Source organism: Aptenodytes forsteri, unplaced genomic scaffold (genome assembly GCF_000699145.1).
Source record: "Aptenodytes forsteri isolate BGI_AS27 unplaced genomic scaffold, ASM69914v1 Scaffold9, whole genome shotgun sequence".
Taxonomy (NCBI): Eukaryota; Metazoa; Chordata; class Aves; order Sphenisciformes; family Spheniscidae; genus Aptenodytes; species Aptenodytes forsteri.
Window position 1 is genome coordinate 26,203 of NW_008796217.1, and position 11,885 is coordinate 38,087.

Here is an 11,885-nt window from a genome sequence, read left to right on the forward strand (position 1 = left end):
CCCGGCACGGGCGGCCCCAGCCTCTGCAGCTGCCGTAGCCCTGGGACTCCAACCCCCGGTGTGGACAGAGGGTTGGAGATTTTACCAGTGAACATATGGACTTAATACAAGCTGAAATTTTAAAAATCAGTCAGAATGTGCAGGGTGGCTTATTTATTTTTAGAAGGTTATTTTTTTAAAAACGTTTTCTGCTCCTGCGAGAGAGATTCCCTGACTGTGCAACACAAAGCTGGGAATAAATTCAGCTTTATGCAAAAAGCGTTATCAGATGCACAGAATAATTATACATAAAATTGCCACTTTAATTGACACAAGTCAGCTGCGGGAGGGAGCAAACTCTTCTTCGCAGTTTGTGGCGAGATTCTAGACAGAAAAGCGACCTCGCAAGACGATAGTATCATTTTAATTGAGACAGACAGAGGTGTTAGGCAAACACATGTTAATTGCCGCAATTGAAATTCAGGGCTTAGTCTGACAAAGTGCTGAGTACGTCCACTCCCTGGAGTCAAAAGGAAGCACCTTGGAGGTTTGGGCCTTTGCCAGAACAAGAGGGTTAATTTTGAGTCAACAGTTCAGGTTTCCAGACTGTTCCAGACTGTGCCGGAGCAGCGGCAGCAACGTGAGCGGTGGCAGCAACGTGAGCAGCAGCAGCGGTCCCCGCCGCGCGCGAGCAATGGGACCCATGGGTCAGGCTCCCGAGCCCTGAGCACAGTCCGGAGCTCCGTGGTGTGGGCGCCACAGAGAGGCAGGAAAGCAATCCAAAGGCTGGCTATTCCCAGGCAGCTGAACATTAAGTCTGATGCTGCCTCCTGAGAGGGACGTGGTCATGTGTTTCATCCGCCCAGGAGTCAGAGCACAGACTACATGGGGCTGCCCCCACCACGCACCTTTTCTGTAATGGCATGGGCCAGTTACTCTCGGGAGCATGATCAATACTCTCCTGCACTTGAAAAAGCATAAATAGATATTTTACCATAGTTCCCGTAGCAGTGGGACTGGATCTAGTGTGCCTCTGCTGTCAAAGCCAGGCTGCTGAGAAAAAGGGAGTACAGCATCCACGGGGGTCAAATGGGAATGCCTGAGAAGGGGAATATCCCTTCTCCACGCACTGCAGGGATACCAAAATGCAAGTTCGAGTTCAGGTACCTAAATCCTTTTTTTTGCCCCCAGGTGAGGGGCACTGAGGTCTGCTGGCCTTGCACAATCCCAGCCCGTGGCTTCCCAGCTTCACTCAGGTGCAAAGAGCGCTGCAGCTCCCATCTCCAGAGGTGGTAAAGCGTGAGAGAGAGATGGAGGAGCCTGTGAAATAGAAATGTCCTAAAATTTTTGAGGCAATTTAGAAAAAAAGAAAGAAAAAGAGAGACAGAAATAAGGCCCCTACAGTCTTCTGCTTTGATTAAAACAGTTGCTGAGACAAACTTGACATTTCAGGTTTGAAATAGGTGGTGGCAGAGAAAGTACCGAAGTGAAATGTTTTTAATAACTGTAAGGGGAAAAATATTTTCCCTACTAATATTCAGAGGATCATTTCAAAAATATCTCCCCTTTGACCACGGCAAGGGTCTGCCAGCAGCTAATTTCAGTGGCATCTGGTGCAGCCTTTCGACTTGCGCCTGTTGCAGACCTCGCTGGGGAGCAGGACGAGCGTGTGAGGTTTCCCTTCCCCTTTCAGCATCCCCCTCCGTAACTTTCCCCCCTCATCACTCCCTGCCAAACCTCTTCTTGCCCGCCAGGTTTCACCGGCAGCACAGCAGATGCAGCCCACGCAGACGATACAGCCACCGCAGCCGACCGGAGGTCGCCGGAGGAGAGTGGTGGACGAAGACCCGGATGAGAGGAGGCGGAAATTTCTGGAAAGGAACCGAGCCGCCGCCACGCGCTGCAGACAGAAGAGGAAGGTCTGGGTGATGTCACTGGAAAAGAAAGCAGAAGAGCTCACCCAGACAAACATGCAGCTTCAGGTGCGAGCCACTGTCTGCACCCCTGAGGACACAGAGGGGCTCTTTGTGCTCAGAGGGGCTGGTGGTGCCGGCGGGCCTTTGCTGCCTTCGGGTTTGCCTCAGCGCAGCCGGCTCCTAGCAGGAGCACAGGCATAATCAAAGTCGATTAATCAAGATGTGTGTGCTTCAATTAAAGAAATAATTGCATTTTAGTGGGATAAGCCAGGAAAAAGCTGTCTTGGGATTTAGAAGCCTTCGCTAGACGGAGTTGTATTTATTTTCTTTTCTTGTCACCGTTTTTTGTGGGGATTTTTTTTGGAAGTGCCATTAACTCGTCTGTGAAAGACTTTTTCAGAGCAGGGCATGTAGCTAAACCCTCATTCAAAGCCATTGAGATAGGAGCATAAATAGATCAGTCTACCAGTAAGGAAAAGAATGAAGTGGTTGGATGAAAATACCCTGAATTAATACAATAAAAGCCCCCCTTAGGGTGGTGCCCTTCTTACAGTGGGCACAGTACTTCTGCCCCATCCAGAGGTGTGCCTGTGTGCTGCCAAGAGCAGAAAGGCCATTCGCGTAATGGCACTCCCCCAAAGCACAGAGGTGTGAGCAGCACCCAGGCACCGGCCGTAGCGGAGCCGTAGGTGACATGCTGTAGGTGACAGCAGCCCTGCCACCACGCTGCCCAGCGTGGCCGGCTGCCACTTCCCCCCACAGGTCTGGCCCCCATCCTGATGCAGAGAGCCAGAGTATTTCCCGAGCAGATTAAAACACTGCCTAAAGTATCTCTGGTGCTGTGAAGGGCTAGTTCGCTTGTCAGTTTATGTCATCAAATCTGGAAGCCAAATTGCCTTCAGAAGAAGTTATAAAATAACGTTATGGACAAACGTTAGCATAAACCCAGCACATGAGCACCGAGTGCCATTTTTGCTCAGTTCTTCTGAAGTTGTGGAGCAGTGTCTGTGTTCTTGGGTTTAAACTTTGCAGAAGAGCCTGGTTTAAGCTTTGTGGCAAACCAAACCCTCTCTTTCTCTTCTAGAACGAGGTTTCCATGCTGAAAAATGAGGTAGCACAGCTGAAACAGTTATTGTTAACACATAAAGACTGTCCGATAACAGCTATGCAGAAAGAATCGCAAGGATATCTAAGTAAGTAGCTGATACGTTTGCACTGTCTCCACACTCCTCACAGGAAAGCAAAGTTTCTAATTCTTCCCTCCAGAACCCCTTCTTGGCCATATTCTCACTTGAACCTGTCTTCTCAAACATCATCCGAGCCATCCAATCTCCTGCCCTTATTTATCCAGCCCCGCTCAAAACCAAAAAAGCCCTGGTTTGCATCCCACACAGCAGAGCTAGCCTTCCCCACCCCTCCCTTCGGCAAGGAGATGCACACGGATGGACGCTCGCTCCCCTGTGGAGGATCCCGCTTGAACTCACAGCTCCAAACCTGCAAGAGTCCTCCTGGGCGCAGCACTGCCAGCACCTTAAAATAACTCTCAAAAGGAAAGTTAAAAAGGAAAACATTACAGTCCCCTCCAGCGAAAATGGTACTGTGCTCTGACAGTGGTGCAGACCAGGCGTGGCGCAGGTTTTCAAGGTTTGTTAACTCTTTTTTAACTCTTATCTTTCATTTTTTTCAAAAAATCTCATCTAATGGAGATATTGAATCCATTCTGTCTAGTTGATGCATTTTATGAGTGTGGTAATTTAGGGACAAATTCTTTGCTTGGCTTTAGAACGGCTAAGAAGAGCCTCAGGGTTAGTATTTGCTAAATTGTGGCATTTTCTTAAAATAGAGCTCATTTCTGTCTCCTCTGCATCACTATGCATCTGGCTCTTTAACAGTACTCAAAGAAAAAAATACATAATTGCATTACATGCCTATCAACTGGTGCTTGAATTAGATTTTCTGTGCTGCAGTGCACTGCACTCTAGTTTTGATTCCTGCTGGAGCGAATAAAGCATTTAAGCATCCCAGCTGATTTTATAGACCTTAAGATATCAGACTTTTTATCCTGACATTGGTTTCATAATCATTAAGGTCTTGGACTTTTTTCAAGGTCCCAGCTCCTGAAGTCAGGCTGATATCAGAGAAGCTGGCTTAAAAAATATAATAAAAACTGCAAAAGAGCAGAAGACAGACAGTGTTGGATAACTGTGTATTTTGAAATCCTGGGACTTGTGCATGCCTCTGGTTGTTAGGATTGCTGCCGTAGTAGTACATCCCTTTTCCAGGAGTGTCACCCAGCCTGGGCTTATTACTCGGATGGATAATTGAACATGTGTTGTCTCTGTCCCCTCATCCCCTTCCCAGGTCCCGAGAGCAGTCCTCCCGCGAGCCCGGTCCCAGCTTGCTCCCAGCAGCAAGTCATCCAGCACAACACCATCACGACCTCCTCCTCCGTCAGCGACGTCGTGGGAAGCTCCACTCTCACCCAGCTCGCCAGCCACAGAACAGACATCAACCCCATCCTTTAAAAGTGGTTGATCAGAAACTGCTAGGGGAGTGTGGTAGCGTATCAAAGCGTCCTCTGTGCTAAGAACATTTGCAACCGTAACTCAAGCCTGGAAGATTCCTCAGTTCTTGAAAGACTCTGGCTTTCATTTTTATAGTTATTAAAATGTCTTTTATACTTAGTTACATAAAAGGGAGTTATGCAATTAATATGCTATCAGCTTGAGAAATGCTTTGGTGCTTTCTCCAGTTTTTTTGGTACCAGTTACTTGTTTATAAACCTAACTGTTTCTGTACATAGTCACGTTTCCTTCTCACCAATCTAGCCTGAAGCCTCAGAAATACGGAGTTGTGTTAAACTGCAGCTTGTTAGCCAACGTGAGGCATGAAAAGTATTAAACAGAGTCATATGTAGGTAACTAGGAGTAATTAGGCTATAAATATAGAGAGAGGGCATCTGCTGACAACATAATAAAAAATGAGTTAGCGTTGTGCTATCAGCAGACCCCGTCTTGCATTCAGAGCCTCTTTCAAAGCGGTTATATAGGACGTGGCTATCAGGACAAAATCAAGCCCAAATAACGTGCTCTTTCATCTAGCCCTCCCCCTTCTCCTCTCTCTCCTACCCTGCCCTTTTTTGCCTCCAGTTATTCTTACACCTTCCTTTTCCCTTCCCAAACCCTTTTCATCCCTCAGCTTTTTTTCCCTGCTTTTATTCATTCCAAGGCTTTCTCGCTTCCCTCTCTTTTTCTCGAAGAACGGTGATGAACAAGCAAAAACTTCAAGCCCACCTAAAATCTGTCAGCGCGGCTGCTGCTTTCACTAGCTCTTCACCCGCAGCTGGGCGGTGCTGAGCGTTTGGCTTTTAAAAAACAGAAATGCTCCTGATTTAGTGTTTTTAATAAACAGCGAGAGGCGAAAGCAGTGCAGCCCCAGGTGAAGCAGGATTGAGAGCCAGCTGTGTTGATGCTAGCAGCCCTGTAAGCTTCTGTGGCGCGGTACAGGCGTAGCGAGCAACACCTGAGAATCACAGCAATTCTTTTGCACTGCCAGTTGTTAACATAGAAAAAACCATGTAGTATATAATAATTCGGAAAAGTTCTGTTCCGTAACCCGGTTACGTTGTTCTAGCACCGAAAGCTAACAGCCTCAGGTTTCATGGGCTATAAATGAGAAATAAATCATCATAACGGTTCTGACCAGTTGGAAAAATGCCATTTTTAATTCCCAGGGAAAGACCTGCTCTCTGCAGGCATTACTTTAAGCATCCACAGACCGATCCTGAGCTGGCAGACAGCAGTGTAGCTTCACTGACTTTAATGGCACTTAACGCCTGTTTACTGCGGGTAAGGAATTGTCTCATCAGGACGCTAAATAATTTTTAGAAGGCATGCAGCCGCTAAAAAGTGCTGCAAGAATGGCAAATCCCACTGTACTCTGGATAAAATTCAGTCCTGCAAAGAAGGTCTGGGAGAGAGCCTTATGCCACAATTAAGGTTTTTGTTTGGACTCTGGGCCTGCCCCTCAGTGCGACTGATTTGCATCCCCGAGTGGTACCAGTGATTGATGGGAAAATCAGACGGAGATGATGCCAGTTAATTACACTGCCTTGCCGTATATTGGGACCTGATTTTGCTCTCAAATCTGTCAGCGGCAAAACCTCCCGCTGCTTACCCGGGAAGCGGGCTCCGAGCTGGTGATAAATGTTCAGACATTTTGAACTGCATCTTTAATAGCAAAAGCTAATTCTCGTTATTCCTGGCAAATCCTCCAGCCCTGAACACACTTTGTTCTGAAGTGAAGTTCTCCTCCTCAAAGGCCGTGTCTTTGGTTTTCAGAGGAGTTGTGGGTTTTAAAAGGGTGGCTCTTCTCCGTGCGGGAGGGAGAGTGAAACAACTGAAGCGTGAGGCACTGTAAGGAGCAGGGCCTGCCTGGAAGGGAAAGCAGAATTCTGAGGATCATTCATTTCCAAATTAGTTCTTATCTTGGTAGCTAACTTTTTATCAGTATTCTTTAACAGCTCGCTTTCCATTTATGCAAATACTTTCAAAAGGAGAAGATTTTTAATGTACAGTGTAAATCTTGACTTGATTATATAGTCTAAGAACCAAAAAAAATTACGAAAAAATACAAATGTAAAGGATTTTCTATTATATTTTAGACAAACATATACTTTTAAAGTGTTTTAAATACTGAATCTATAATTTTTTTTAACCTCCAGTTGTAATAGCTAAATGGTTTTACTTCATCACGGCTCCCAAGGGAACTTTTTTCAAATATGCAGTCGAGCAAAATGTTCCAGCTGAGTATCCACTATGTAAAAAAACCCAAATAAGCATTTCCCCTGTGTCTGAATTTCATCATTCACCATGAAAAAGAAAATGCCATCGCAGGGTTAATTTAAAAAACTTTCCCTCTATATGGGTAGCACTTAAATACATTAAAAATCAAAGTTGTTGGTAATATTAGAATACCCAGTTGAGCTACACTGCACTAGAATTACGGTTTAGCTTCATTTTATTCAGTCTCCTCAATTAAAATATTTAGCTGTTAAACTGAAAGCCTCTACGTTAAAAAGAAAAAAAAAAAAAGAAAAAAATACAAAAACCTTGCCTAAGTTTTGTTAAATTCAGCAACTTGACAGTTTGACTGATGTGTATTATATATAGCTCAATTATTTCTTTTTTTAATGCTAACTAGGCAAGCCAACCACACATGTTGGCCTAAATGTATAATTACAATGAAATGTCTCCTCTCTATACTATTGGCCTTTAGGTATAATCCTTGCTAGTGATGTGGAAATAAGTAAAGGATGAAAAGCTATTTGCTATTGCTTCTTGTAACTCTGTCGCAGGTTCACAGGCCAAGACAACACGCAGCATATTTATATCGGCTATATCATCGGTAAAAGGACCAACCGTACCAGGCACCTTATATTATTCATCAGATTCGCTTCCACATTAAAATGCTCTTGTTTTCTAGGGGAGTGATCCTGCAGCCTTTCCTCAAGCTGCCGGTCCGGCCGGGCACCGGAGGCTGCCTGAGCAAGGGCTGCGGGAGAAGCCCCGGCCCCTCTGTCCCCGGGATGTCCCTCTGCTGCGCGGTCGGTGGCAACAGCCTCTTCCTAAGCACGTCACTCTAAATGCACTTCCCGGGCTCTTTCCGTCAAGGAGAAATCCTGCTTTTCCACGAGCTACTACTGGAGACTGCTCCGCTTTCCTCCTGCCCCGCAAATCCAGCCCGTTGCTGGGCTCGACGGGCTCCGTGCCCCGTCCCGCTGCCGGCAGACGACTCGGACCGCTTCCCTCGCCCGCTCTCCTGGGCACTTGGAGGGCAGCGAGCCTCGGCCAGCACCTCGCTCAGGAGGAGGCATTTCTGTGGACGGCACCTCTCGTCGCACGACATCGGAAGCACGTTGGAAATCTCAGCCACGGACAACTGCAATACTTCGATCGGAAAAAAATGATGCTGTGATCCGGCTCCTTCATCCCCAGCCCCCCCTCCCCAAGTCAATTTATGCAAGCCATATTCATAACGCTGCCTGTGGGAGACAAGTAGTTTGTGTGCTATCATGGTGTGTTTTATAAGGACGACGATGATGATGATGATGATTTATGGAGAATTTCACACTGTTGGGAGTTAATTCCTGCTACGAAGCTAAATGTCTGCTGCCCATCTTCTGAATAGTGGAAAGTCAATGGTTCAGTGCCTCAGTGCGTGTGGATTTAGTGTGTTAACTGACTCTGTCCTGTTAACTAACAAGCCAGCTATAACTGTTGTTAAATGCCCAAATTTTGAGGATTCATATTTTTTTAAGCAACAATATTTAGTGTTGAAAACTAGCCTTTTAGTTTAGGCAAAATGTGCTTTTTAGCAGCTAATACCTTTTTTAAAAAAAAAGCGTATAGAGTGAATTTATGAAAATTCATGAGGACCAAAGCAATTTTAAAACAGGAATCTATTAATTTAGTATTCACATAGAATTTTATAAAGTATTTATTAATAAATGTTATTTTAACACATTCCATTTGAACAGTATTCTTGTACAGAATCTGTTTGTTTGTTTTTTTTAAGTTACAATATTAGTTTTGCAATAAACTACTCTAGGTGTGTGTGCATCTTAATCTTTCAGGGTCTCAAGCAGAAGTCATCCATCTAAGATGGAAAAGCTTGCTGAGGTCAGTTGTACAGAAATTCCTAGAATTAAATGTTTTCCTTAAAGCAGCATCTGCTTTTTTCTTTTTTCTTTTTTCTTTTCTTTTTTTGGTAACAACAAAACCAATTATGAACCTTCAGTTGTTTCCTTTGTATTGGAAAATGTGCTCTCTCGTTTTAGAAAGCATGGGTCAACATATAACTGGAAAGCCTGTCTTTTTTTTTTCCTCTTTTTTTTTTTAAGGCTGATTTTATACATCACTACGGAAGATCTAACCCCATCCTTATTTCTTTTCTAATATCACATAGTGAGTTGCACTATACTGCCTTATCATTGCCTCTTCTGTCCTCTTACTAAGCAGTGTTCCTTAGATTTAGACCATTGAACATCCATTATACATCAGAGAAAATTACTGGAGGGGGAAGAAGAGAAAAAGATTGATCTGTAGACATAAAAACTAAACTGTGCCTATAAAACAAAACCAGTTACAACTAATTAGTATCTTATTTCTAAGTTTCAATTATTTATATTATTTTAAAATTGCACTTTAGCTCTCACTCTCTTTCTTGCTCTCCCTTGTTGAATCATTTATAAATACTCTTGTAAAACGTTTGCACCAGATACATTTATATGCTTTCACTGGTGGCATATCTACAACTTGTCTCTCACACCTGCCCGAACGGAGAAGCTGAGAACAGCCAGTCTGCAGTGTGACTTAGACTTTACACCCTCTTCATGACAGCATATAAATGTTTTATTATGCAAAGTGTGTGAGGCAGCATCTAAGCTACATTTATAATCTCTCATCCCGAGAACCAAAGTGTCCTGTATATCGTAAGGTCAGGAGACTGGCTCTGTTGTGCATTGTCATGCACTTTGACTGTTGTCCAACCCATGGTAGCTGCGAAGCTGCAGTGATAACAGTGGCCATACTATGTATTAGAGTTCTGAATCAATAAAATATGTTGCCTTATAACTTGACTAGGGACAGCACCTTTAAAAAAAGAAAAAAAAGAGACTAAAAACTTCTAAGGACAAACAAAAGCAATAAAATCTCAAGTGATCTGAATGCCAAAAAAAAAAATTGTTCAATTTTTCATCATCTGAAATAATCATCTTACTGCAAAGACAAAAGAGACTGTTTACAGCTGTAACCTCTTTTTTTTCAGTGCTTACAGTTATCTCAGTTTTATCAGTGGCTTTACACTTAAGAGCTAAATTGCTTACCATTATTGGTTTTCCATAGCTTTCAGAATTACTTTATAGCAAATCCTAAACTGCATGAGGCCAAAAATGTCAGTGTTCACACACACTCACTCACAAGATTGATTCTCTAAGTGGAAATCTGATCCTTTCCCAGGCTCTCCTTGGACTGGAATCAATAATTGCAACTCACTATATTTAGACCAATGATGTGTAATACCTGGGATTCAGGATCTCCAGTTCTATATTTATGCAAATTAAATGGTAGTGATGTTAAGTTTCACCTGGTGGAACTGCTCCCGAAGCCCCCCGTAACATCATGCAATCTGATGCCGTGAGACTCTTAGACCCAAATCTCTTTTTTGACTAAAAATCTGTGCGACAGCCTTCTGAATGAAGACTGAAAGCTCCTTCTGGCTTTGCCGAAACTGCTGCAATGTCAGGAAGCGAGAGAGGGGGGAGGGCTGATAGGGCATTTCAAGGGAAATGTTTTCCTTGCTGGAATTTAGGAAATTCCAGAGAAATTTTTTCCCCATCCCTCGGAGCTGAGATTGCAAAGAGACCCCTGTCAGAGACAACCTTTACCATGCTTCCAAAAGACAAAATATTTTGCACAAAAGGTGTATTCGCTCTTCTGAATAAGAATAATTGCCACTGAGAGTTTTGCCGGGGACTTTGTCATTGGGACCCGAGTGTTTCCCAGCCCAGGGCCCTGAGCTCTGTACCCCTCCCTCTAACAGCTCCGTTCAAACACTGGGTAGCACTCATCGGTGAACGTTGCTTCTTTGGACTATTGTCGTTGTCCTGGTTTTAAGGAACTTTTAGCACTGCTTGGAGTAAGCCTAAACTATCGAAGTTTATATATAAATATATATATATTATATTAAAAAAAGGTGCTGTCACAGTAAGTTTTGGGCTTGAGGTTGTTTGTATGGTATGCAAAGGTTTTGTGTTTGTTTGTCTGTTTGTTTTATTCTGTAAGCAACTTTGTACATAAGTGTAAATACTTGCTGCAGCATTTAATATGTTTAATTTTATGTTAAGCTTTTTGTTGCATTGTGAACCCATTATTGTTACAAATGGACAATGAGTTCATTGAGACTGTTCAACTAGGTCAGATTTTTACATCTCTTTCTAGCTAGAAGAGACAGGAATTTTGTGCATTTGTACAAATGTTAATAATATCACCGCAATTCCAATATAATAAAGCACTCAAATACAAATAGTTCCAGTAGTTTGGCTGTGTCTATACCCCAAACACTTTACGGTATGGATAACTCCTGCAAATAAACCAAGCTACTCTTCAGCGATTTCTATTCTGAGCTGCATCCCTCATCTCCCCCAAAATCTGAGGAGGACCACAGTGCTGGACACCCTCCTGCCTGGCGGTAGGAGCGGGGGGCTGTGCAGACCTCATGGCCCACCTTTGCCCTCTGGCAGCTGAGGTGACTTTGCAAGAACAAGTTCTCTGAACCTTTTCCAAGCAGGGAGGCTGCAAAGCCTCAAACAAAAAGACTTACGTGGTGGAGCCTGACGTGAGGCCTCTGCATAAGGATGAGACAAGCTGTTATTTTACTTTTCATTGCAGCTGGAGTGTGCTTATATCAAAATACACTCTACGCTTGTTATCCCGCCAACCTTGCCTCTTGCCAAAAGCTGCCTGGAAATGGATTTCCTGCTGGGCTAATTAGCTCTAATTGTGATGCCCCTGTTATCTTGCCAACCTCATTTCTCACTATAAATTGGTCCAATACAGACCTTGGTACAATAATGCGTAAACTGTAGTCTAAAGTTAGTCAGGATGAACCCACCTCTCCAGCGGGAAAGCCAGCTTTAGATTAATGCAACTTGATGACCTTGCTGGCAGTCCCGGAGCGATGGCCTGACCCGATGGGGTCCGAGACTTGAGAGGTGCAGCCTCGGCTACGGGGATGTCATGGTTTAACCCCAGTCGGCAACTAAGCACCACACAGCTGCTCACTCACCCTCAGCCCCCCCTCCCCCCCCCGGTGGGATAGGGGAGAGAATCGGAGAGCAAAAGTAAGAAAACTCATGGGTTGAGGTAAGAACAGTTTAACACTTGAAATAATAATAATAATAATAATAATAATAATAATTGTAATGGAAAG

At 44.0% G+C, this 11,885-nt stretch overlaps 1 protein-coding gene across 1 annotated transcript in view; it reads left to right on the plus strand.

The window, feature by feature from the left end:
* The window catches only part of LOC103906673 (cyclic AMP-responsive element-binding protein 5), a gene marked incomplete at its 5' end in the record, with an annotated part of 12,684 nt that extends 5,724 nt beyond the window's left edge, over positions 1–6,960 (plus strand). The window contains 3 exons of the mRNA XM_009288638.2: positions 1,734–1,961; positions 2,980–3,088; positions 4,257–6,960. Coding sequence (XP_009286913.1) covers positions 1,734–1,961; positions 2,980–3,088; positions 4,257–4,420 — 501 coding nt within the window. The remainder of the gene's footprint in view (positions 1–1,733; positions 1,962–2,979; positions 3,089–4,256) is intronic.
* Positions 6,961–11,885: the final 4,925 nt, after the last annotated feature.